Consider the following 26,419-nt stretch of genomic DNA (forward strand, 5'->3'; position numbering starts at 1 on the left):
TCAGCATCAGGGAACAAAGAGAGAACACCCTTGTGCATCTCATTGAACACAAAATATCATTACTATAGCAAACATGTCTGGGGTAGTACAAACCCCAAAAGCATAATGATAGGAAAAAAAAAAAAAAAAAAAGCAGCCTCTCTCTTATGTGGATCAACTAGTAAAAAAGGAAAAATAGTTTGGAGTTGTAGCGTACGAGATTTTCCACCTACAACTTTGTAAAAATAAGGTTGGAGACATTCTTCTTCTCTCACCTTCAATGATCCAAGGTAAAAAAAAAAAGTTCATCTCTTTCTCCTTGGTAGTATAATTGGGTAGACAAAATTCCCACAATGTGATCAAAATTAATGGGATGCAAATGTTACATATCAAGGCAATGATGATGAATCCATACCGTTTAATTGATGCCTCTAGATTTGCTGCTGCTTTCCTTATCAGCACTATTCTCCAAATTTCAAAGACTTGTGTAATGGTTCAGACACGTTTCTTCTTCTCTAAATTGGCTGCAGCCAAACGTTGTCGTTTCTTCCAAGATGGAATCCTACCAGGGAAAGCCCATCTCAACAATTTCTCCCATGTATAGCAGCTCAGGAACATGAGCAAAGCCCAAATCAAAAGCTTGTTCCTCAGTTCTGGTGGCAAGGGCACCAATTTCAACCAGTCATTCAAGTTCCTGAAAAGATCAGAAGTGATCACCGTGAAGAAACCTGCAGCAGCCAAGATGGCGTACAAGAATGGTTTGCTTTCTGTGATGCTCTGGTTGAAAGGATGACCGATATAGTTCACAGCAAATGTGGCTAGCTGGAGCATCATGCTCACCATGTATGAAACAGTGTTCACCAGATTCGGATGAAAATCGGAGTCGGGTTCAATGCATTCATCAGGCATATATTTCTCAGCACTTTTCACAGACGACATCAGAAAAAACAGGTGGATTGCAAACTGTCCCATGAGAGAAAGGAAAACGTAGAAGCAGAAAACATGAGGGTGGGGCCTTTCAGCTGAAAGTGTGGGAAGGGGGCGTGCTTGGGAAATGAAAAGGAAAAAAGCAGCTGTAAAGACACCACTGATTGTGGCCTGCACATCACCAAGCTTGACACCATCCAGATACATGACGCTCAACACATATGCTGTAGCAAGGCAGTTAAGACCAAGTATTTTAAACATCTGGAGGGTAGTCACAAGAGTACTGCGACCCTGTCGAATTATGTCTGTGGTGGGGGCAACCGATGCATGCTTTGCTGTGAAGGGAGAAGCCATTGAGGCATCTCCAAGCTTGACAATGGGGGCTGAACGACCATCACCTTCTTCATTCATCTCTTCCATCAGCTTCTTCAACCTCTGTCGTTGCATTTCTGCTGCTGTCTGGTGGCGGTTACCAGCTGTTTGACTGCTGGAATCTGATTTTGTGACAGCTTTGCCTTTAGAAGAACTTTCTCCATTTAGATTACTAACTTCAGGCTTTGATTTTTTTGACTTTGAAGGCTTCAGATTTCCATCTTTAGGTGTTTCTGATGAAGAGTTTCCACTTTTTGTTGGAGGCACTGCATTCAACAGTGCTACTCCTACATGGGCCTGAAAAAAATGTATCATGTATTTATACTGTTTTTGTTGTTATGTCCTTGTAAGACTGATGTCAAACCTCAAGTTTTACCTTTAAAATTGTATGGGCATCGCTAAAGATCTATCCTACCCAAGCTGAAATAATAAAGTTTGATTGGTCCAGAAAAAAAAAAAAGAAATTAAAATACTTGGCTCCTGGTTGAACCAACAACTGAAGTCCACTAGTTGGCAACAAGTCAATTCTAAGTCAAGTGTTCCAGGTTACCGTCCAATAATATGATTAGTCTGAACTAAAAAGGTCTTCAACCACACACACATGCACACAATAAAAAAATTTGTGGAACAGTTGTGTGCATGTATTGCTGTTGAAATTAAAAAACAGAGATCAATTAATTACCAGCTACGAACTACTTATCCATGCATACAGAAACAGTAAGGGCATGCTAAATGCAGTACCATAACAATTGGAGCAAATATTTGCTCAAGAAATGAAAGTGCATGTGTAAATCATGTATATACCTGCTTCAAAGCTCCAACATCATTGGTTCCATCCCCACACATCAGCGTGACCCTCCCTACAGTTTTGAAAGTGGTCAAGATGAGTTCTTTTTGCTCAGGAGCAACTCTTGCAAAAACCTGAAACCATAATAATGGGCATGCATCATCAAGATGAAACCATCATGGAAAATCAATCCCCAACAAGCAGTATGATTCAGAACCTTGACATAAGGAATGACTTGTAGGACAGCAGAACTCTGTTGCAACATGTCAATACAGTCACCTCCAATACAGAGATCATGAGTCACTGACAATTCTTCAGCCCCTTTGTCACTGAAATTAGATGCATTTTGTTTTTCTCAGACTAAAGAATCAAAATTACAATTGATAAAAAGAGCATGAATGCCATAAATATTTGGCATAAAGTATCAAAATAGCCTCCCTTTCTTTTTTTCAATTTATTGAGGTGGTAACTTTACCCGTAACTGATTTTCTCCATTTCATCTGGAGATATCCACTCATATCCTTCTCCACTCCTTGATGGACCAAGAATTAATGCTGGCTTTGATATGATATGCACTTGGCTAGCAACATGGCAAGCTGTCAAAGCTTGGTCACCAGTGATCATCACCTAAAAACAGTGAACATCATGAGTGCTATTTTCAATCAAATGAGGAATACACAAAGCTGGCAAAAAACTCATATTTCATTTATCAAGCAGTTCTAAACCCTTAAAAGGCACAAGGAGCACTTCTTGATTCCAATGAAAAAAAAACAAAACAAAACTGGAGTTATTGAAATCCATAACAAAGAAAACCAATAAACATATTTTTTTTTTAATTTATCAGCAGGCGATCTAATATGTTGAAATGTGGCATACATACATATGCCAACTAAAATTACTGAGAAGTTACCACTTACCAAGTCATGAGATGAATTCTTTAATTCAGACAATACACTAGCAGAATCCTCTCTTATAGGGCAGTTGAATACCTGTGATTACAATCATGAAACTTTAATAATGACAAGAATACAGAAAGTAATCACTGACAAGCAAATTATTAGAACCTAGAAGGGTTTCTTTTTTTCTTTCTTTTTTTTTTTTTTTTTTGGGGGGGGGGGGGTGTTGCATCATGTTGAAGGATTTATTGCTTACTGCAAAGCCAGCAAATGCAAGACCAGTCTCCACTACATCTCTGTCCAAGCTTCTAGCTTCGCTAACCTTCATCGGAACAAAAAGATATAGCAACTTCAGCATGCATGGTATACACATCGAACAAATTTATACAACAGGAACTCGATCCCAAACTACTTGGGGTTGACTGTGAGGATCCTTTAGTGTCATTCTGCAAGTTCATATATGCACTGAACAAATCTATACAATGAGAAAATTCAGACAAGGTAAATCCCCTGCCTCATCACGAGAATAAATGAGTGATTTGCATTTCACACTAAACTACAAATTACTATAGTAATTATTGCTCCACAAAAAAAATGTAAAATAATATATTCATTTTAACTAACTTGCATAGTTTGCTGCTTGAATTGACAAGGGGCAAAAACAAAAGCAAGAATTTCATGATTGGCATTATAGAGAATTAAAAATGATGCAAAACAGAGAAGACTGAACAACAAAGAAGACAACAAATAAGTCACTTGTGCATTCCTAACATCTCCAGAAATGTGTTTCAAGATGACCTGGCAAAAAGATGAAGCTGGGTGGAAATGGTCGTGATACTTTGACATGGAATATTTATCAGTTTAATCCTATAATTGTATTTACAAGTTAAGACTCAATGTATGGTCCGCATCTAGCATTATGAATGACAAACAATAAAATTGAAGATAGGGTTCAACAACCTTTTTTCCCAGTGGATCAGAAAAAGTATCAAGTGCATATAACAGTGAAAATCAAAATAGAATATGCACACTATTTAAGTAAATACAAAGGCAAGAAGAAAGTAAAAGATATTAGAAACTTACTGTCATGTCCGGAAGGTACTTGAAAGCAAGGGCCAGAACTCGAGACCCTTGACGTGTGTACTTTTTATATGTATCAACGTATGATGGTGGCAAGTCAACGAGTCTATCCTGAATAGTTTCAGGTGCACCCTGAAACATCCAAAACAAAAATCATGATGATATATCTCCAAGGACAGTAAAAGATAGACTGCAATTAAATCAGCAAATCTTTTTTCATATTATTGTATTTTGCCAGGCAATGAAATTAGAAAATGGTCACTAATCAAGTAACAAATGATAATGTTGTGTGGGTCAAAGAATTAGCAAAATATTGTCATAATGTGGCAATTGAGGCTCAGAACCACATTTAGATCAGCTTCCAATACACTCCTTTGCAAAACATCTGATAGCGGCCCATCTAGTGATTGAAATATTTAAAAACAAACAACCGTTTACAGAGTCCTCAGCAAATGAGAAGGTCAATATCTTAAATCTGTGAATTGCTTGCCAAATTTGTTCAAGTCCAGTAACTTGTATGAAAAGCATAAGCAACTGACCTTCACAAATGCCAAGAATTCCTCCTGTGTGCGAACAACAACTGCCATTCGTTTCAAATGGGATGCAAAGTGATGTCTCTGAACAATCTGCACAGCATTGCCACCTCCTCTGCAACTCATAAGAATGACAAATAATTGCACTGAAACTGCCTAATGAAATAAACCCAGACTATGAAAAACTCAAAGTGGGATTTGATCTGGTTCTCTTATTTCCTTTCATCCATAACTTTCATTCTTCCATTTTCTGTCTTTCTCATTAATAAATGTCTTGCTTAATGCCTACATGGTTCACCTCACCTCCATCTGGGCATTTCAATACATCTATCACTTGTCAAAAGAAAACTACATGCAGGAAACCACAAACTCCATGTACTCCGAAAAATAAAGAATACAAAATATCAAACAGAAGGAAACTCGTTTCTTGTAGACAATTTAGAGTGACTGGTAGACTGTCACACCAACACAATGAACTAGGATGCGGAGTTTGCTGTGAAAAAATCTTTCCATGGAACCATTTGCCTTCACAGTCTGATTATCTACCAGCTAGTTCTTACAGACTACCTATCTGAGGATTCCTAAAAGACATGATAATTTTTCCCATGCTTCAATGTAGATGAAAGTTGAAAACTAGCTTGATATAATCCTTGTGTCATTTAATGACTTAATAGTTGAATGACTTTCTCCAATATTTTGCACAATAATTAGCACATTTAAATGCTTTAAACAAGAGCCAATCCATGAAAATGAACTCGATCAATATTGCACTCTTTATTGCCTGTGATTGAATTCCTCTCTTTCGTCATTCTCCTTGGACTTGGCTCTGTTTATGAAATATCTCTCCCTTCAATCTATTCTACACTGCAAATTAAATCTATAACGCATGCCTGGTTTCCCTTCAATTCATTTTCTTTTAATAGTAATAGAATAGTCTTTTAAAACAGATCATGACCACATCAAGATTTCAATCAAAATATATTCTAGGCAGAGATTAAGCAGGAGAAAAATGACATTGTAGACATACAAATCAAATCAATCCAGGGCGCAATTTCCACAACTTACTTTTTGGGCATCGCCTTTTCATCAGATTTATAACTCCAGTCTATTCCTGCAAGTGCAGCCTTCTCAAGAGGATCACCAACCTACAAGCAATTATGGAAATGTTAGAGCATTCTCAAGGGACAGCAAACATATGGAAAGGATTTTAGCCCGTGTCAGCCAACTGCCTTCATCAATAAATAGTTTGCTTGTGCTATCTGGAAAATATGATAAGGTGGAATCTTAATGATGCACCAAGAACAATGAATAGCATACAATAAGACATTTCAGTAAAATATAGCTGTTAATTTCCCAAGGCCTTGATGAAACTAATTCCAAGAAAACTTGTTTCATGTGTTGTTCTATCAAAAATGACATTTCTGCAAACACTTTATTCTGAGGGGAAGACCTAGACATCAGTAAAGACAACCATAAGATGATAATGGGATAGAAACCCAATAAAGTAATACACCTAATACTTCTTAAAGGGGACAAGACTATCATGGATGGCTGACCATTCCCTGTTTTACTTTTATGATTTCCATTCATTTACAGTGCAGATTCAGTATGAGAAGTGTGGGGAAAAAAGTCTGGCACAACTCCCTCCTTGCCATCTTATTGGTTCTCAAAAAGGTGAGAAGCCAGAAGGCATCTCCAAAGTTGATTCAGAGTGATGGTTACTAGTCACAACAATCACAACTGTAGTAAGGGAGAGGGATACTTCAAGCTTCATTGAAACTTGGATCTCCTAGAGAAAAAAAGAAAAGGCAGTTCTTTAAGGGTGTTAATTCATGCAAGCTTAGAGTTCTTGAGGACAAAATAGTAGAAGACTGAGTTTATTATTTATGAAATGACAGGATACAGTACACTGCAGAGACACTACAACCTTTGATTACAAGTAAATGAAACTTAATAAACAGTCCAGTCTAAGGAGTATTAAAATAACATTTATCTAAGTCATCATAAAATAACACAATTAAAAAAACTCAGAAATACAAATACCTATTGTTTTGCTAGAAAACTGCCACAGAAACAGGTAACCATACTACTAGTGAATTGTACTAAACTCCATTTTTCCCTCCATGCATCAACAGAGACAATTTTTTTTTTTTTTATTCAGCTGACATAGAAGGTGGGAATAGATGACCAGACTTGTTATGGCAATACAGGCCTTTACAGTTCAATATTACATTTTCTTGTGCTTCAACTATACAACAAGTTCATTCGACATACTCTAATCATATGCATTCCAACTATATTTCTTTCATCCAAGGAAAACAAATGTAAAGGTGAACAGGTACAATAATAGAAAATGGCTCACAACCAAAATTCAGGGATTCTAGGAACAGCATGCCAAAAATTACATAAGCATACCAGTTTGTTATCCACAAACACCAAGGCATGACAAGAGGCCAAAATTTCTGCTGTTCGGACAGGCACTTTAGTCATATCAGATTCTAAATCTGCACTCTCTGTCAACCCAACAACTCCACGGAACTCCTGAAACCAGCAACAAGATATAAGGAAATTCAATATCAAAAACCAACACACAACATCAGGTTATGTAAGAAGCATACCATGTCATCTGATGTAAGTGTTCCAGTTTTATCGAAACAACATATATCAACCTGCAGGACAAAAATGATGACAGTGCTTAATATAAGGTGACCTAATGATACACAAGTCCTAGCACACACTGTGCCCCAAATCACCACATATGTGAGAGTGTAACCGTACAATCAAGAAATAAATGTACGTCATAAAAAGCTAATGTACAAGTCAATGAGAAAAGAAGCACAAGTTCAGTTCTTGATAAGGCTGGCGTTTCTTGATAAATTACACTAATCTATAACCTTTATCATCTCTCAAAAGTGAAGGAATGGCAACCCAACTAAAACAGCCAAGGCAACCAACTAATGTCAGAAAGGTAAACACCATCTCTGATTTAATAAGAAAAGTAGCAATTAAAGGACTAGTAGTGAGAGAGAGAAAGGATGACTAATTGGCTACATTAACTTACCTTTCCTGCAAACGGGATGCGAAAAGGTTCGGTACAAAAAATTCCACGCCGTGCCAATGCAATAAGAGATGTATTAACTGCTATTGATAATTCCATTGGCAGCTCAGGAGGAATTACAGATGTTATGATAAGTGAACAACTCAGGAAAAGCTTGTACTTGCTCCTCGTGGGATCCTCTAGTCCCTGCATTAAGAAAATCATATTAGCATAGGCCAACTTATACAATATTCCAAAAATCACCTCAAAAAGTAGTACTTTACCTTTTTAAGTACATAACCAGCAGCAATTACTGCAAACACAACTAAAAATAGGATGAACAACCCACTTTCCCAACTATTGGCAGTAACCTTCAACAAGTATAATCAAAAGAAGAATCCAAATTAGGAATTAGAAATAGAATGTTTCATAAAAGTTTCAGTAATCCTCAGTCAACTATGAATGAAATTTTAAGTACCCTTTCTGTGGAAAACAAAATGGTCCTCATTAGTTTCCCTTGACTTGTTTCAAACCCAGTTCGAAGAACAACAGCTAGACAACCGCCATCAGGAGCCCTTAGGGGAAAGTTCTAACTCCAGGAAGAATTAAAGGAATCAATTGAAACAGCAAAGACACTGTCTCTGATACAAAAAAAAAAAGTGCTCAGGAATTTAAAAGGCAATGTTACATATTCACATGACTGACCTTATCTGGAGTATGCTGCAAAATTTTAGTCCCACCAAATAAAACATGGTTCTTATCGCGTTTGGCTGATAACTTCTCCTCCATCCCTCTACCCGTGATTGAAACCTGAGAAAAATTTTCTTCTGTTTTCACAAGTTCTAGAGAGAGTGATTCAAACAACTTCCAAATATACAAACCAGCAGCCAATGAAAGAATAACTAACAAACAAACAAAGCCACTTTTTTCCGTTTTGTTTGATATGAACATAAGAAAGCATTCAGGCTAAGGATGAAAACAAAGTATTACTCAATTGAGGAAATCAATTTAACAAGAAAGCATTTAGGCTTCATATTGGAACATTGATAACGCAAACATCCTCAATGGTAAGCAAAAATATAAATGAGCATAAGTCACATAAATGACCTATCACAGATTATTTAAAAAAAAAAATTGGCTTATAGCAATTAAATAGCCTGCTAGTCAAAACACAACAACCAAATGTAAATCCAATATCCAGGTTAGACTTACTCAAATTTAATAGCTTTTCACTCAAATGTCAAAACCAATGTCAGATAATCACAGTTTCAAAAGTTTATAAAATAACAGTAATCAGAAAACAGGAAAACGAACTACCTTCCATTGCGGAGTAGACTCGCCAGTGAGAATGGCTTCATTCAGAATGGCACTTCCAGCTAAAAGAAGCATGTCTGCTGGTACAGATTTATCTTCTCCATGCTGACCAGAAGAGCGTCCAATGGAGACAACATCACCAGGTAAAAGATCAGTCCCGGAGAGCTTCACCCATCTAAAATCATGTTGATGGCATAATTATACATATCTACACACTCATAATTTACAAAAGCCCCAAAATTGCATAAAAAATACATACTTCCCACAGCGATGCACCATTATGGTCTGGGTATCCACTCTAACACGTCTTAGCTCGCTTAGAGTCTTCAACCTACTCTTTGCCATAGTTGACTCGAACATAAACAGCATAAAGAGGGTAAACAAGCTGTAATACCAATATTCATCCAAGCACCAAAGCCCCACACAGAACACCTATACAGATGTATTGCAAAACCAAAGAAGAATGCCAGAATGAAAAGATATAAAGCATATATAAAACTGAATTTAGACAAAAAAAAAAATAACACAAGGTGAAATATAGAATTCTGAACTAGAGATAAGGAAAGAGAGGATGTGGTTTAAAGACAGAACCTGAAATACAAAAAAGGGCTCCATGCACTGCTCTTTCAATAATTTTTGGAATGTGGGCTGTGGATATTCAAATCTAAATAACCATAAACAATCCCCATCAAGCAGTGGAAGAAAATAAAAACACAGGTAAAAATTTCTTAAGAAGTTCAGGCTTCAGGAAGCATTGTTGTATCATTTCAGGGACACCAAAATGATATGCTGATAACAAAAGTCCAACGGCCAAATTGCATATTCCAAAAACCACTAGGACAAAATACGTGTTATATCGAGTGTACGAGGGATTAAATTAACCGCATTTGATGAAGTAGTTTTTCCTAAGAACATGAAAAAGAATATATATCATAAGTTGATAGTATGCAATATTTGTCCTTCCATATGATAAAAATCCAAAAAGGTAATTTGATTTTACTATCCTAAAAGAGCAATTGAGCATAACCAAAAATCAGTCCTAGTGTCCCTTTATGACAATCCATACTGCAAGGTTATTGAAAATGCATATCTAACAGCATAGCCAGATCAGAGCGCATTGAACTGGTCCATAGACAATGGAAGCAGGAAATGCACCAACAGCCAATAAGGAAAGGACAAATTGACATTGAGAAGAAAGAACACTTGGGAGACCTTAGCCTATAATAAAATTGACAATCTCTGGTACCTTAATTTTAAACATTGAAGAAACAGAACTAAAGGACCACAAATATTGGACATATATTAAGCACAAAGATAGAAATACTCACACATTCCGTCCCCATTTCTCAGTTGCAGCAGCTACTTTAGCCTCAGAACCATGGCCAGTACTTTTAAGATAGTGGCCAAATGTTTCCTTGGTAGGGTAAGGAAGCTTGCAAAATGTCTCATTCTCCTTTGAATAGATGAACCACTGCTTTCTGAAATCAAAGTAAATCTCTTCCCCATCCCCTGGTGATGAGGATGTTGCCGACTATGCAAGTAAAAGAAATTTTCAGAAAAGAAACAAGGGGTATTGTGTAGGTGATAGATGAAAAGCTATACCTGTTTAATTTATCTTAGGTATCCAATAAAATCAATCTCTTTTTCATTAGCATCAGTGGGACTTCTAGTGTTGAGAATGTAATCTTTGGTAGTCAAATCAAAGGTCTAAACGGCAAATTGCAAAGCCCATCGTTTAACTTATACACATTATATCAAGTTCACACGATACCTTTGAAAAGTCACATCATGTATTACAAACAGGTATATTTGCAAAATGAAGATGTTTGAGTTATCATAATTGGGTTTGAAATGAATGGTATTTGACAACAAGTGAGCTAAGTCTTCGCCCTGTGTTGTTTCAACTTAAGAAACTAAGACCAGTCAATGTAGAGAAACCCTCTAACACCTAATTTCAGAAAAACCAAAACATGCCATCAATAAAAACATCAACACTGCGCCATGAATTTCAACATTACCAGCATAAGCATACAATTCTTCTATCATTTTATAGCCAATAGTATTTTTCACTCCTCCAAATATAAAAAGAACAGATAAAAAAAAAAAAAAGCACGCAATGCATCCATTTGGAGCCTACATCAACCTTTCATCCCTACCAGCTCTGAGAAAATCCAAATTCCATCCAATCCACTTATTAAAAAAACTCATTTTCACTAAAACAAAGCAAACCAACACAAAAACTTACTTGTTGACGAATATACAACGGCACAACTTCTTTGGAACCGGAAAACTTGGCCGGCGTAACTTTACAAGTATCCGCAGCTCGGATATCATTAACCTACACACAAAACTCCCAAATCACAAAAAATAAACCCTAACCACCCCCAAAAAAAATCCAAAATCCACAAGAAAATCAAAACAAAACCAAGCACACACAAACAGTTACATTACCTTACTGTACTGAACAAAGCACTTGAAATCAACAGACCAGGCAGTGAAAAGCAAAACAAGAACATGAATAGCAACGAGTCCACCAAGAACAATAAAAGCATCAACAATGTCAATGCTCGGCACAACCGTAACCATCCAAATCGCATACAAAATCGCAAATGGAAAAATATCTAAGCGCCATGGCCATTTCCTCTTCCTTATTAAATCTACTCTCTCCACTACTTTCCCCCCTACATTAAACCGCAACACCATCGCTAATCAGGATCGAATTAAACCCTAAACAGTAAAAAAAACACATATTAGAATCCAATTAAACCCTAAAAAGTAAACGAATGAGTGGTGATTAGGTCAAGAGAGTCGTACCTGAGAGATCGAGAAGCGGAGATCGGAATCGATTACGCCTCAGTGTGTTGAGCTGTGACTCGGTCAGGTTTCTTGTGTAGTAGGAGGAGGATGGAAGTAACGAATCAGAGATGAAGTCAAGGACTAAAAGTTGAGTTTTATTACCGCTTTACAGAGTTATTATAACTTTATCCTTATAGTTTATAAGAGATAACTTAATTGATCCCTATAGTTTATAAGATATAACTAATTGGTCCTTGTAGTATAAAACATAATCGAAAATAGTTTTTTTTTTCTTTTTTCTGAAATTATACTCTTTCCTAATCGATTAAATTAAATCAAAATAATTAATTAATCATTAATTCAAAAAACTAAAGGAAAAGAAGGTTTAATTAAACCTTAGGAACAAATCACTATTTATTTGAATTGTGATTTAGTAAAATTGCTCATGGATCAAAAAAAACTTTTAAATGAGGTATTGAGTTCAAGGTGGACTTTTCAATGTTATATAAATTTGTCTTTAATCATTTATGTAGTGTTAGGTTGGTAATTTTATTGTTTTTGAATAATAAAATCACTAATTTACCCTTATCATAAAAATTTTTAATGCCTTTCAATTAAGATGTTTTATTTAATTATTTTTATTTTGAAATTGTGAAATTATTTTGATGTGCTAAAAAAAATCAACTTAACTCTTTTCTAATGGTTTTTCTTGTTTTTTTATATTGGTTTTATTATTGTTTTGAATGTTATTTAAGGGCATTATTATAATTGACTATATATTAAATATTATTTTAAAAAACATGATGGCGCACATGTCTTGGACAACCCCCACACCCTTTTGGTGACTCAAGCGAGTTCGTCCGGTCATTGAACATCACCTTACAAAGACAATATTTGGAAGGTCTTTACGCCCCCAGCACAATGGGATAACATGTGTGCCAAACACACCTTTAGCTTTGATGTCTAGGGTCATTTCTTCTTCTTCTTCTTCTTCTCTTCTCGCTCTCCTCTTTAAATCTTGCATTAAAAAATTTTAAACCAACCCCTTCAATTTCTTTTTCCTTTACATTTGGTCCATGTCTTTTTTATTGCTATATTTTTATTTTGAATAATCTATAAAATTACAAATATTTTTCAATTTCACCCTCTTCTACTTTTTAATCTTTTAAATTCAATCCTTATTTTTTTATTGCTATTTATTTTTTTTGAGATCATTTTTTAGATTTTTTTTATAAGTTCATTCTTTATAGTTTTTTTTTTCCTATCAAATACTTCCTCATACTTTTAAATGGCTTTTTTTTTTCTTTGCAAGTTTTAAAAATTGATATTTTTTTCACAATTTCATTATTTAAAATTAAATTGGTTGAAAATTAAAATTCATGATTGAACTCAGGTCCAGGATCTCATGAGTTGCAAGTTTTAGAAATTATATCAGGTTTAAGAGGTTTACTTGTGTTTACTTCGGTTTTTTTTTTCTTTTTTAAAGCTAAATTTTTTTTTACTTTTTTTTTTAGAGTTCTGCTTTATTATTATTTTTTTACAATTTACCATCTACAAGGTTAGTTTCGGGTTCATGAATAGAGTCACTAGTGTTAAAAGTTAATGCGGGTTGATTTTTTAAAAAAATTAATTTATTTAAATTTCATCATTTAACATTTAATGTGTTGAAAATTGGTCTTCGTGCTTTTTTTCCCTTTCCTTTTTATGCGATTATCTTGATCTTATGTCCATAATAGTGAGGTTAGCAAATTAATCGAGGTTTACTCAGATTTTTTTTCAAAGTTTTTTGTAATTAAATTTCTATTTTTGTTTTCTTCCTTCAACATTGTATTATTCAATGATTGAGCTTCATGATTTTTATTTAGTTTGCTTTTAAACATGGTTACCTTAGTATCACGATTTGGTAAAAGATTTTGTATCATGACCTGGATGCGTTCAGATTGGCTTTTTCAACCTTTTTTTAATTATGTCTTTTTCTTAATTTTCATTATTTAATGTTTTATGTGCTAGAATTTGAGCTTTAATTTTTTTTTTCTTTTCATTTTGCTATCTATGGAGTTATCACATTCTTATTTGAATTATTAGGAATTGGCCTTTGGACTTTTTTTCTTGCTTTCATTTCACGAGTTGCAATTTTTTTATATGAGACCAGGTTAAGGTTTGCTTGGTTTTTTTTTTTTTTTTTAAGTTGATATTTTTTTTAAAAAAAAAATTAGAGTTTTCCTTTGTTATCTCTTATGTTTTGCCTTCTTTGAGATTAGTTTTGAGTTCATAACTAAAGACCGACTTTAAAAGTTAACACAAGTTAACTTTTAATATTTTTTAAAAATTAATTTATTTTAATTTCACCTTCAACATAAAATAAATGAACTAAATGATGAAAAGATAAAATAAATATATTTTGAAATAAGAAAATGGTCATGAGAATTTAGTGGAACAATTGATATGATCCATGCAAGGATGGCACAAGAAAAATCAGATTTTTGGTGTAAAATCACTTATCAACCAATTTTTTGTTATCAAGCATAACTTTCAATCTGAGCATTGGATCAAGTTGAAATTTTCTTAACACATTGTTCTATTTTAGAGTAAATTTTTAGGGCAATCAGAGTTTGAAAAAGTCATACAAAAATGTTGATAGTTGGACAAAAAATAATATATAGACTTATTAATAGTATTTTCATAAATAAGTTAAATAAGCTAGGAATTTCAACCTTTTCCTCTCTTTATAATGGTCGGTTCTATTGGAAAGAAAGAGGGAGGAGAGTTATTCTTTTTTTTTTTCTTTTTTTTCACCAAAAAATCTCAAGGAAAATAATGAATTAAACAAGTTAGATGAGAGACTGAGTGTTTAAACACATCAAACATAGAGAATTAAGAGGAAATCAAGAGACAAAGGGGGGATTAGAGAGAGACCACAACAAGTTGAGGGGGAAAGAAGAAACAGTGGGAAATATTTGACTGACTAGCATTCAAAGCTCATATAATTATCGAGTAAGGAGTTTTAAACTATTTATACAAGTTTAAGTGAAGATAAATGGGTTTTATATGAAATTCTCAAATTTAAATTAGGGTTTGTAAGGAAAATTTAGGGGGAATGGAAAGCAATGTATATAATAGGTAATGAACATGGAATAAATGAGAATGAAGCAAATTAGTAATGGTAATTAAAAAGAAATCCAAGGCTAATGAAGTACCTTAAAGCCAACAAAAATTGAGGAATTAGGGGGAAGGAAGATTTGAGTATATTTTTTGAAATCACATGTTAGTTTCATGTACAGTGTGAAATTATCATGAAAATAAAAGAAATTAATTGAAAAGGTGAATGCATTATAGGATTTTATTATAAAAATATAAGTTATACTATAGAAATCAGAAGAAATTGATACTTTGATGTCAAATACTTAAATTTAAATGAACTAACTTTTAAATGAATGAAAGAAATTAAGAAAACTATAAGAAAAAAAAACATGGAAACCCTAGATTTTAGGGCCAACCATGATAAACATATTTAAGAGAGATAGGAGTTAAGTGAAATTGTAAAATTAGCATTGAGAAATTTGATTGATTATGTAAATGCACAAATGTGATATATATATATATATATATATAAAATATGTTGAGCTTAAATGACTAATGATGTATTAATGTGTTTATAGTAATTAGTATGGAAGGAGTAATATTAGAATCTAGTTATAAGGATTTTTCTAGAGGTTATATGACGTTAATACATTGACTTAAGGCTTGATTTTTGAAAAAATATGAATTATAAAAAGAAAAGAATATTGTGAATATTGAAGAATTGTGCAAGAGTATGTGATATTACTTATCGAAAATACTATATTTTGGATTGATGTGTGGGAAGTTTGAAGGAACTAAGTAATGAGAGTTTATATTGATAAAATGATTAGTATGAAAAATTATGAAAATGGAAATGGGTGGAAATGTAAATTGAAGAAATAGTTTGAATGTTGGACATAAAAATAAGGTTGATAAATAAATTGATGATGAAACTCCTTGTTGTTGTTGGAAATTATTCGGAGTTTATTTGGCAAAAATATACGAAATGAGAAAATAAACATTCAGGAAAAATCGGTAAGGTATGTTTGGAAATACACCCTTATCTAAAAAGCTTAGGTTTAAAAAAAGTTTTAAGGCTATTTTTGAAAAACACACCTTAAGCACAAAAAAAATGTTTTTTCCTTTGCTAAAATTTTATCCAGCCAAACATGACATTAAATTGATGGACTCAACCTATACACGTGGGTTGGGCTTCCTGACCCTAAACCCAAGCCCAAAAAACAAAACCTAAAATAAAGAAAGAAAGAAAGAAAAAAGATCAAAAGAAGAAAAATGCTTGAATCTTATGTGATGAATATGAAGAACACCAAGAAGAAAACCAAAAATATAAACTTGATTTTAGACTAGATTGCATAAATTGAAAGCATAGAATCACGCACAAGATATGAGGTCTAGATCATCACAATAATCCAATAAAAGCTGCAGTTATTTGGTTTTATGCAAAAAAAATTAAAAGCCAAAAACAAAGATCAACATCCATAAAAAAAAAAGATGTTTGTAAGCTATGAAAACCTTAGATTAACGACCAACAAGTATGCACACACATGTAAGAACCATCAATCGACCAAAATGATACCAAAATCAAGGACCTAAAGCAAAGTTCAAGGCAAGAACACTAGCCCAGAAATCATATAAACCCAGAAACCTAACAACAGAAACTTAAACCCAGAAAAATGCAATAAAACCTATAACAACAACTAAACTTTGTAACATATAGCTTAAGCATTCTTAATACAACCTATTTGAATAATCAAAATAATTAAGAAACAAAACATAATAGAAAAATTAGTAAGAAAAGTCATGTAAAACAATGAGAAAAAAATAATATTTCTTTGGTAAAAACATTGTTTTATTGGATAAATTCAATGTCTTGATGCTTAAACAACATGCATACAAACTAAACAAACCCAACAAGCTACCTCAAAATAACTTAAACCATAGCAACTTCAAAACTTAAAACACATTGTCATAACTTCAAAAAAGATCATTTTAACATCAAAACATGTAAAACATTATTTTATACTAACATTTAACACTTTAATGAACATAATTAATCATTCAATCTAAACTTCAAACAAAAGACACATACAATAAAATATATCCTAACTAAAAAGGATAAACAAAAGCATCAAAATTAATAAGTAGCTAAAAAAGAAATGCATAATGAACCTCTAATACCAACATTTAACATACATAATAATAATAAAAATAAATAAATAAATGGGGTGTCTCAATGAGCTGTAACCCTACATCAAAGCTTAAAGTTATACCTTGTGATGAAGATATTACTTTCTTGTTTGAGTCTTTGGTTTCTTTCTCTTTGGTTTTCAACTCCTTTCTACTTCTAACTAGTCTAGATACTATTCTTTTCTTTTCTTTCAATTTGGTGCACTATTTCTCTATCTTCTCTCTTAATCCCTTATATGATTTCTTTATCAATTCTTTAGGTGTTTGCTTTATTGTTTTCTCTCTATTTCTTTTTTCTATCCCCCTCTTCTTAAAGAACAACTGTTTTTTTTTTTATAACCAAAATCCCTCTAAAAGTTGTTGCCAAAACTAGGATGATTTTGTATAAATAAAGGATGGTTTGGGGAAGATTCCTCTCATCCTTTCCTAACCTCTATGGAAAAAAGGGTTATGGTTCATTTTGTCATCTTATAGGTTCAATTTGATCAAGAGAAGGCAACCATAAAGTAATTAAGGGATTTTTTCTTTTTCAATCATGAATCACTAAGTGTGCTACTTTGACGAGATCATCATGAAAATTAAGAGACAATCGTACCCATGGTTTACCTAAACCATGTAAAGAGGATGCATATTTACCCGTAGATACAAACCAAACTCAAGTTAGAGATCTAGAATGCCACATTCATGGCTTGGAAGATTGGCCTTTAATCGCCTTTAATCAGCTTTAATCTATTAATGTAAAGTGGCTAATCAGGAAAAAGATGTTTGATTCATTGAAACAAATGTGTAAATGTTTGATATAGGTGGCTCATCTTTGTAGATGAGATATTTCTTAGTCTATTAGTGGTGGTTAAAGCCTTTAAGTTGGTCGAAGATGTCATATTCATTCATCTGAAGATTACATCCTAATTAGCCTTCTCAATTGGGGTAGAAAATAAAGCAGGGATAGACAACATGTCACTTAATTTTTTTCAATAAAAATGAGTGACATGTCGTCTTCTTAAACGCTAAAAATTAGAGTTTTCTAATTGGAATCTAAAAAACTTTAATTTGATCCTTGTTGTTTCAATTTAAGCTTAAGCATTCTTAATTGAAGCAAAATTGACTAATTTTATACAACGAGGCCCTTGCTGAAAATCAATTCAGATCTTACAAGTTTGGCCCCTATTGGTTTCCATTTTGTTCAATATAGTGCCCAATTAAGCTTTAAACATTGAGTTTTTTTAATATAGTCCCTAATATTTTACGTTATTTGCAGAAGGTTTTTTGTCTTAAATTATTTTAATTTGGCCTTCAATTACCCTTCAAACTTTAAATTTCTTTCAATTGAACCCCTGAGTATACTAATTTGGCCTTTCAAAGTTTAAATTATGTCCTTAACCTTTTAATTTTTACAAATTAATTCAAATTAAGCCTCCAAACTTGATTTTTATACAATTAAGTACTTGATTGAATCCTCAAAACCCAATTAGAAAATTAATTAAGTCCTTGAACTTAATTAATTCTTTCAATTTTAGGCCTAAACTCACTTTTGGACTTAATTTTGCTTCAATTAAGTCCTTAGTTAAATCAAATAAACCAATTAGAAGTTTAATTAAGTCCTTAAACTTAATTAGTTCTTCTAATTTTGGTTAGATTAGATTTTAACCTTAGAAATGAGAGGTGAAAGGGGAGGGTTATAACACCATCGCTTTAGCCTTTGAGGGAAGAGATTCAGGATAACACTAAGTCTAATGGAGGTAATGGTTTGGATGTTGGTCAGAACTAAAAGGAGGAATCCAAATGAAAGGTGCCTCATGCTTATAGTGCTTTGGATAAGATTGGACATGCCATACAAACCTTGGCTAATCTTTTATATGAGAAACAAAAAGAGAAGAATAAGAATGTGTCTTCAACTTCCCATACTATGCACGAAATGAATGTGCCTTTGTCAAACTTTCTTAAGCTAGCACTTCCCACCTCTAAAGAAGTTGATAACTTTGAGGATCCATATAAGTTTTTGGATGCAACTTAGCGCAGGTGTGAGGCTATGAGATGCATGGATCATCGTGCAGTGCCTTTAACATCCTTCAGGTTGGAAGGTGAGGTGCTTGTGAACTAGTATGAGTCCAAAATGAGTGAAATGATAGTAAATTCTCCACCAATGACGTGGAAAGAGTTTTTTATGATGTTTTTAAAGCGCTTTTTTTTTTTGAAAATGTAAGGGATATTAGAGCATATGAGTTTGAGAGGTTGGTTCAAGGTGATTTGACCATGACAGAGTATGAGGTGTAATTCACATGGCTGTTTAAATATGCTGGCTATATGGTATATACTGAGGAAAGGAAAATTAAAAGGTTTGTTTGAGGTTGTAATAGTTACCTCTTTAAAGCTATTAGGGCTCACGAGTTTAAGACATACTCGGTTATAATGGATCATGTCTAAGCTATTGAGGCATGAAATTTAAAAGATTGAGTATTGTTTGCTTTGACTATGAGGCCTAAAGTTAAAAGTCAGATCTTTTTTTTCCAGCAAGGATCATATATAAGTTCTAATAATGGATAAAGAGGCCATCATGGTCAATTTAGATGGTTAAGGTGTTTCTCATAAAGGTTCATTATAAGGGGCACAACATATATGGTATGAGTGGAGGTGGTCATACTCGAAGTTAGGATACTATTCAGTTGACAATGTAGGGTTTAAATAGGAAGCCTCTATGTTAGTTAGGTGGGTCTAGGCATTATGGATCAATTTCTTACAAGTAGACAAGAGCTTGTTTTGGTTGTGGAAAGACTAATCATTTACCGAGGGATTGTTTAAATAGGTGAATATCCACGTTAAGTGCATCTGCATTGGTTGCATCTCTTATTAGACTTAATTAGCTAACTATTTAGTGTTTCAAGGTGGTTATGGAGTTAGTGGGTGTAACCAATGAGATCGTGAAATAGGTGGTAGAGGTTTTCCGCTAGAGAGTCAGAGATAGACGCATGTTTTTGCCCTTATTTAATAGGATGTCCAGGCATCCAACATTGTTGTCTTAAGTACACTTTTTATGTTTTTTTTCCAAAGCTTGAATTTTGTTTGATACGGGAGTGACCTATTATTTCGTGTTCTCATATTTTGCTTTAAGGTTTAGTATACAACCTATTGTATTAGAAAGTCCTTTGTGTGTGGCTACCTCTTCGGATGAGGTTATGTTTGGGGAATATGTTTATGTTTACTATGAGGTAGAGGTATAAGGTAGAAAGCTAATGGGTGATTTGGTAATCATAAAGATAATACGATTTGATGTGATATTAGGTATGGATTGGTGATCAAGACATTACACTTAGTTGATTATTGAATAAGACAATGGGTTTTCAAGATTAATGAGGAGGTGAAGTTTACATACTATGGAGATAGGTTATTATCCTCGGCGAGTATTCTCTCGACAGTCATGAGAAAGATGGTATGAAAAGGTATACAAGGCTTTTTGGCTTTTGTGCAAGATGTGATCATAATGGTTTTGAAGATGGAACAAGTTCTAATAATTAAGGAGTTCATTGTGTTTTTTGATGACTTATATGGACTGCCTCTTAATAAGAGGATATAATTTTGTATTAGTCTAAATCCAGGAACAAAACAAATTTCAATAACATCTTATAAGATGACGCCTACAGAATTGAAGGAGTTGAAGGAGTAGATTCAAGATTTGTTGGATAAGAGGTTTATCCATCTTGGAGTGTTTCTGTGGGGAGCACTTGTTTTGTTTGTAAGGAAAAATGATGGGTCGATGATGATGTGTATAAACTATAGGCAATTGAATAAGGTAATGGTTTATAATAGATACCCAATCCCTTATATTGATGACCTTTTTTTTTTATCAGTTTCAAGGAGTTCAATATTTCTTAAGGATCGATTTGCAATCCATGTATCACCAGTTAAGGATTAGAAATAATGATATTCCTAAAATTGTTTTTATGACTTGTTTTAGGCACTACAATTTCCTAGTGTAGCCTTTTGGGTTAATGAATGAACTAACAACCTTTATGGACATGATGAACATGGTTTTTAGTCTGTTTATTGATAGACCATTGATGACATCTTGGTGCATTTGAAGAGTGAAGAGGAGCATGAAGAGCATTTAAGATTGGTGCTTTAAACTCTAAGAGATCATTAGTTGTATGGAAACTTCTTGAATGAGTTTTAGTTGGAGAGTGTTAGATTATTAAGACACGTGGTGTCTAACAATAGGATAGAGGTTGATCCACATAAAGTGGAAGTAGTTAAGTAGTAACATAGATTGACTACAATATATGAGATTAGGGGTTTCTTGGGTTTAGAAGGATACTACAGGACATTTGTGGAGAACTTTTTCACTAATTATAGCTCTATTAACTAAAGTTGACAAAAAAAGTCAATTTTAATGGTTAGAGGAATGTGAGAAGAGTTTCATGGAGTTAAAGTAAAGGTTGATTAAGGCCTCTATTTTGATAGAACATTTAGGGTGTAGTGATTTTACTATATACTGTGATGCATCAAAGGTTGGATTGGATTGTGTTTTGATGCATAATAGAAATGTGATTACTTATGCCTTAAGAAGGTTAAAGAAGCATGAGAAAAATTACCCCACATGGTTTGAAGATGGTTATGGGTAGTGTTTGCTATGAATATTTAAAGGAACTACTTGTATGAAGAGACATGTGAGATATTTTCAGATCACAAGAGTCTTTAGTATATCATCCAGCAGAAGGATCTAAATTTGAGACAAAGAAGGTGGATAAAACTATTAAGTGATTATGATTGCATGATTTAGAATGACTCTAGCAAATAGAATGTTCTTGTCGATGCCTTGAGTAGAATCTTTATCTATAGTTTGGCTCATATTCAAGAGATAAGAACAATAAGTTACACGAGTTATTAAATAAGAATGCTAGTTTTGAGATTGGTGAACCAGGAGCATTGATGGCTCACTTTTAGGCTAGGTTGGACTTGGTAAATCAGATTAAAGCAGCTTGGATGAACGATGAGTGGTGACACGACCAAAAGATTGATATCTTCTCCCAAGAGCAGTAGTGTCGAAGTAATAAATAACCCGGCAAGACTGGGGTCGAGCCACAGGGAGGTTAACTAGATAAATTAATAATAATAATAATAATAATAATAATAATAAGAGGACTTTGAGATGTAAAATTAATAATGATAAAAATAAATGTCAAGGTTAGAAGATCCATTAATGTTAAAATTTATAATGAACTATTAAGGATAAATCATCTGATTTATTTAAGTAACACCAAACTTTAAAATATTGTCAGGAATTCATGATGTTAACTTATGTTAACAACAAATCAAGTTCCTTTCATAGCGCAGGTGTAGGTTATACCATACGGTTGGCTATGAAAGTGCCAAGCTTTTGTTGTACCAAGTGTTATACAACACAAATTTAAATTAACCATTTAACAAGCAAGGTATTAAGAATTAGTAAGATAAAAAGATAACACATGTTAATAACAAACTTTCTTGGATATAAACATTGAAGTCCATATTGAGTTTATATTATACCTTTTAACACTATTAGTGAAACCTTTTCACCTTGACATAATAAACTCAGCTAAACATTGTGAAGAAGAGAAACATAAATAAACAAGAGGAGAACATGATTATATAAGTATAGTAAAGGAAATGAAAGGCATAAACAAGATATTAATGAAAAAATATAACATGGAATAAAACTTGAACATTACAAAATACAAATAAAGAGAGCAAGAGCAAGATTTTGATCTGAACAACCAAGATGCCTAAATGCATGGCAAATGCCTCCTTTTATAGGCCAAAATTTCAAACTATTGATTTAATGACTAATTATTAAGTGGGTGGCCACATCTTGACTTGGTGACAATCCTTATCTTCTTGCCTGAACAAAATGTCTTTGCTAACGTCAGAATTTGAACAGATTTATGTCCTGAAAATCTATACTTTTATACCTTTCAACATATGTAATGAAACACACATTAATGGTCCTTGGGTGTCACTTCTTTTGTTGTGGATTATAAATTTCCTACTTCATATGGGCATCCCTAAAACACACAATGTCGCAAACTCGATTAACAACCTTTTAATAACTCAAATGATATTTTTGGAACAACCTTGGTTGGAACTCGATTTGATATATACATTGTTGTCTTTAATCCTTAAATCTACAAGGACTTATGTAGATTAAAGTTGTTAAGCATACTTCGTACCATGTTCAATAATGTTTTTTTTTTTTCCTTTTGCACCATTCTGATCTAGTGAACCAAACATGGTGTATTAGGCAACTATTTCATTCTCTTGAAAAAAAATTTATAAGCGGACTAAGTTTTATCCATCCTTTATGTATCTTCCATAATATTCTCTACCCTTTATTTGATCTCACACTCTTAATTTGTTTCCTATATTATTTCTCTACTTTAATCTTAACAATCTTAAAGGCATGTCGTGCTGCATTTTTGTTATTAAGCAAGTGTGTGTGTGTGTATGTGTGTCATGAGTAATTTATCTATAAAAAACATGATGTATTTCTTATTATGTTAGTCTATGTCTATAGACAACATATATCAGTATGAATGATTTCTAATATGTTTGAACTCCTACTGACTAATTTCTTTTGACTTGTTGGTTTGCTTTTTTTTAATGCAATCCATACAAGTTCAAAGTCAGTAAAATTAAGAGTACTAAGTATTTTATCATTTACTAATCTCTTAATTCTCTTATGAAAATATGTCCTAATTTCTAGTGCCATAACATAGAGCGATCCTCATTAATAACACATCTTGTAATGCTAATGTGAACATGTATTGAACTATAAGTGGCATTCTTAACCTAGTTAGTTCAAGCTGCAATGGCCTTTGCTACTTTCGAACAATGACTATTTCCAATAGATATGTAAAAATACGCTCTCAACTACAACACATTTTTTCTTGATAAGCAATCATGAAAAACCATGTCATACTAAACATATATAAAACAGGAATAACAATTGCTTATGATGCTTCTTATTAGCAACATATCTTCAAATTCCATATATAGATTATTGTACAATTATTAGCATGTATACTTAGGCCTGATCCTTGGAATCATTAGCAGATATTCAGCATTCATTAGTTGATTTATAGGATCATGTTTCCTTTCTCATGTAATAAATACCTATTGTAACCATGCAAAAATAATAAGAGAGAACAGAACAATCTCCTTCTCTTTACATGGTATCAGAGCAAGTTCTCTACATATTTATTTAAACATATTTCTTTAACGTTTTTTGCAACCATGTCAAATAACACATCCCAAGCAGCTTCCTCTTTAACATCTCCATCTATTCAAGACATATCCTCACCATATTTCCTTCATTCTGATGATCATCCAAATGCCATTCTAGTCTAAAATCTTCTTCATGGTGACAATTATCTTACCTCGAAGAGGGCCATGAAAATGGCCTTGAATGCCAAAAACAAATTGGTTTTTATTAACAGTACTCTCTCCAAGCCAACATCTTTTGTAGCAGAAACTCAACTGTGGGAATGTTGTAGTGACATGGTCTTATCATGGATCCTCAATTCCATTGATAAATCCATTATTAACAATTTAATTTATCATGCCTGCCTCCTTAATGTGTGGCTCGATCTTGAGGATTGTTTCTCTTAAAGCAACAATCTAAGAATCTTCAAACTAAAGCGTGACATTGCTACTCTCACCTAAGGCTCTATGACCATTTTTGTATACTTTACAACACTTAAAGGTCATTCGGATGAACTAGCCATGCTCACTCCCATACCACAATGCACTTGTGGCATCTTAATAGAATTGAATCACATGCAAGATACTGAACGTGTTTTTCAGTTTTTAATGGGGTTGTATGACTCATATGGTTCAATTTGTAGTCAAGTTTTGGTCATGGATAATTTATCTCTTATTAACAAGATATATTCAATATTGCATCAAGAGGAGAAACAACACCTTCTTCATATTTCTAGTATTCCAATCTGCTGCTATGATGGTTCCTCGTCACCTTTCTTATGTTTTTGATAGTAAGGGGCGAAGGTGTGTCGTCCAAAATGTGATTATTGTGACCGTGATGGTCACTAGAGAGCCCACTGTTATAAGCTTAATGGGTATCCCAGCAACAGACCTCAATCTCGTGGAACACTTGATAGAATATCTGGTTCGTCAAAGGCAGCAAATAATGTCATTAGTTCTTCAATTCCAGCTGGTTCATCAAAGACTGAAAATATTGTTATTGGCTCTTCAACCTCTTCTGAGATCACTATCCCTGACCTCACAAGTGATCAATACAATCAACTCTTGGAATTCTTATCGCTCGCAAACACCAACTTTGCCAACTTTCTAACCGTGAATGGATTATTAATTCAGGAGCTTTAGATAATATGACTTCTAGTTTTTCATCTCTTGATAATACTCAACTTCTTAATCAACCATGTCCTATTACACTTCCAAGTGGTGACATTATCTCTATCACTCATACTAGCACATTGCGTATTTCTCCAGAAATCTCTATTCCTAATGTTTTATATGTACCATCATTTAAATTTAATCTATTGTCCATCAACAAACTCACCAGTACTCTCAGCTATGTTGCTATTTTTTTTTTTTTTCTGACTTTTGTGTTTTTCAAGACCTATCCACAAGGAAGCTGATTGGAACAGGTGTAGCACGGGATTGACTTTTCCACTACAAACCTTTCTCTACCTCAGTTTTACATTCTCAACGCATTCCTGACTCTACTCTTTGGCATCAACGACTTGGTCAACCTTCTATTTCAAGTATTCCAACAACCTTAAATATTCTAAAATCACATTTTTCTTGTGATGTTTGTGCTAGAGCAAAACACACTCGTTTACCTTTTCTTTTGAATACAAATAAGAGCATATTTTGTTTTAATCAGATTTATTATGATATATAAGCTGGTTATCCTACAACTTCACCTTTAGGTGCCCATTATTTTTTAACAATCATGGATGATTACTCACGTATTACATGGGTCTATCTTATGCATATGAAATCATAAAATTTTACTTGCTTTATAAATTTTTGTGGAATGGTTAAAAATCAATTTAATTGCACTATTAAGCATGTGTGCACCGATAATGGACAAGAGTTTCAATCTAATAAAATCCAAATTTTTTTCATGACCATGACATTCTTCACGAGCGCACATGTGTGGATACACATCAACAAAATGGCATTACTGAACGTAAACATCACCACCTTCTTAATGTGGCCCAATGTTTACATTTTCAAGCCAATCTTCCCATTTCTTTTTGAGGTGAATGCATTCTCACAACCACTTATTTGATTAACCGCACTCCTTCACCCCACCTTAATCATAAGTCACCTTATGAACTTTTTTTTTTTTAAAAAAAAAACAACCATCATATCCACATTTACGAGTGTTTGGGTGTTTATGCTATGCCCAAAC

At 33.4% G+C, this 26,419-nt stretch overlaps 1 protein-coding gene across 2 annotated transcripts; it reads right to left on the minus strand.

Annotated features, from left to right (window-relative positions):
- Positions 1–37: 37 nt before the first annotated feature.
- On the minus strand, positions 38–11,879 carry LOC118050781 (probable manganese-transporting ATPase PDR2). Of its 2 annotated transcripts, XM_035061242.2 has the most exons (22): positions 11,740–11,879; positions 11,377–11,652; positions 11,171–11,263; positions 10,254–10,456; positions 9,517–9,589; positions 9,185–9,357; positions 8,929–9,100; positions 8,317–8,421; positions 8,090–8,200; positions 7,896–7,982; positions 7,636–7,818; positions 7,193–7,243; positions 6,990–7,115; positions 5,640–5,719; positions 4,581–4,689; positions 4,045–4,173; positions 3,218–3,283; positions 2,983–3,054; positions 2,541–2,692; positions 2,283–2,394; positions 2,083–2,199; positions 38–1,575 (listed from the first exon to the last, which is right to left on the minus strand). In XM_035061242.2, exons 2-22 carry the CDS (start codon positions 11,626–11,628, stop codon positions 475–477), a joined length of 3,567 nt encoding a protein of 1,188 aa, XP_034917133.1. In that variant the 5' UTR covers positions 11,629–11,652; positions 11,740–11,879; the 3' UTR covers positions 38–474. The 2 variants fall into 2 exon arrangements, with proteins under 2 accessions (XP_034917133.1, XP_073264612.1); XM_073408511.1 differs by lacking the exons at positions 9,517–9,589; positions 11,171–11,263; positions 11,377–11,652; positions 11,740–11,879 and having other exon boundaries at positions 10,254–10,407.
- Between the last annotated feature and the right edge of the window lie 14,540 nt (positions 11,880–26,419).

The sequence above is a fragment of the Populus alba genome, chromosome 4 (genome assembly GCF_005239225.2).
Source record: "Populus alba chromosome 4, ASM523922v2, whole genome shotgun sequence".
NCBI lineage: Eukaryota > Viridiplantae > Streptophyta > Magnoliopsida > Malpighiales > Salicaceae > Populus > Populus alba.

Bases quoted from the DNA above. Each gene is read 5' to 3' on its own strand.
- LOC118050781 (XM_035061242.2), bottom strand. From the start codon at position 11,628: ATGGTGTTGCGGTTTAATGTAGGGGGGAAAGTAGTGGAGAGAGTAGAT. The intron at 7,116-7,192 runs GTATGCTTCTTA...TGCTGGTTTCAG, and splicing joins CACTTACATCAGATGACATG to GAGTTCCGTGGAGTTGTTGG. The intron at 5,720-6,989 runs GTATGCTTATGT...AATTGCTTGTAG, and splicing joins TGTTTGTGGATAACAAACTG to GTTGGTGATCCTCTTGAGAA.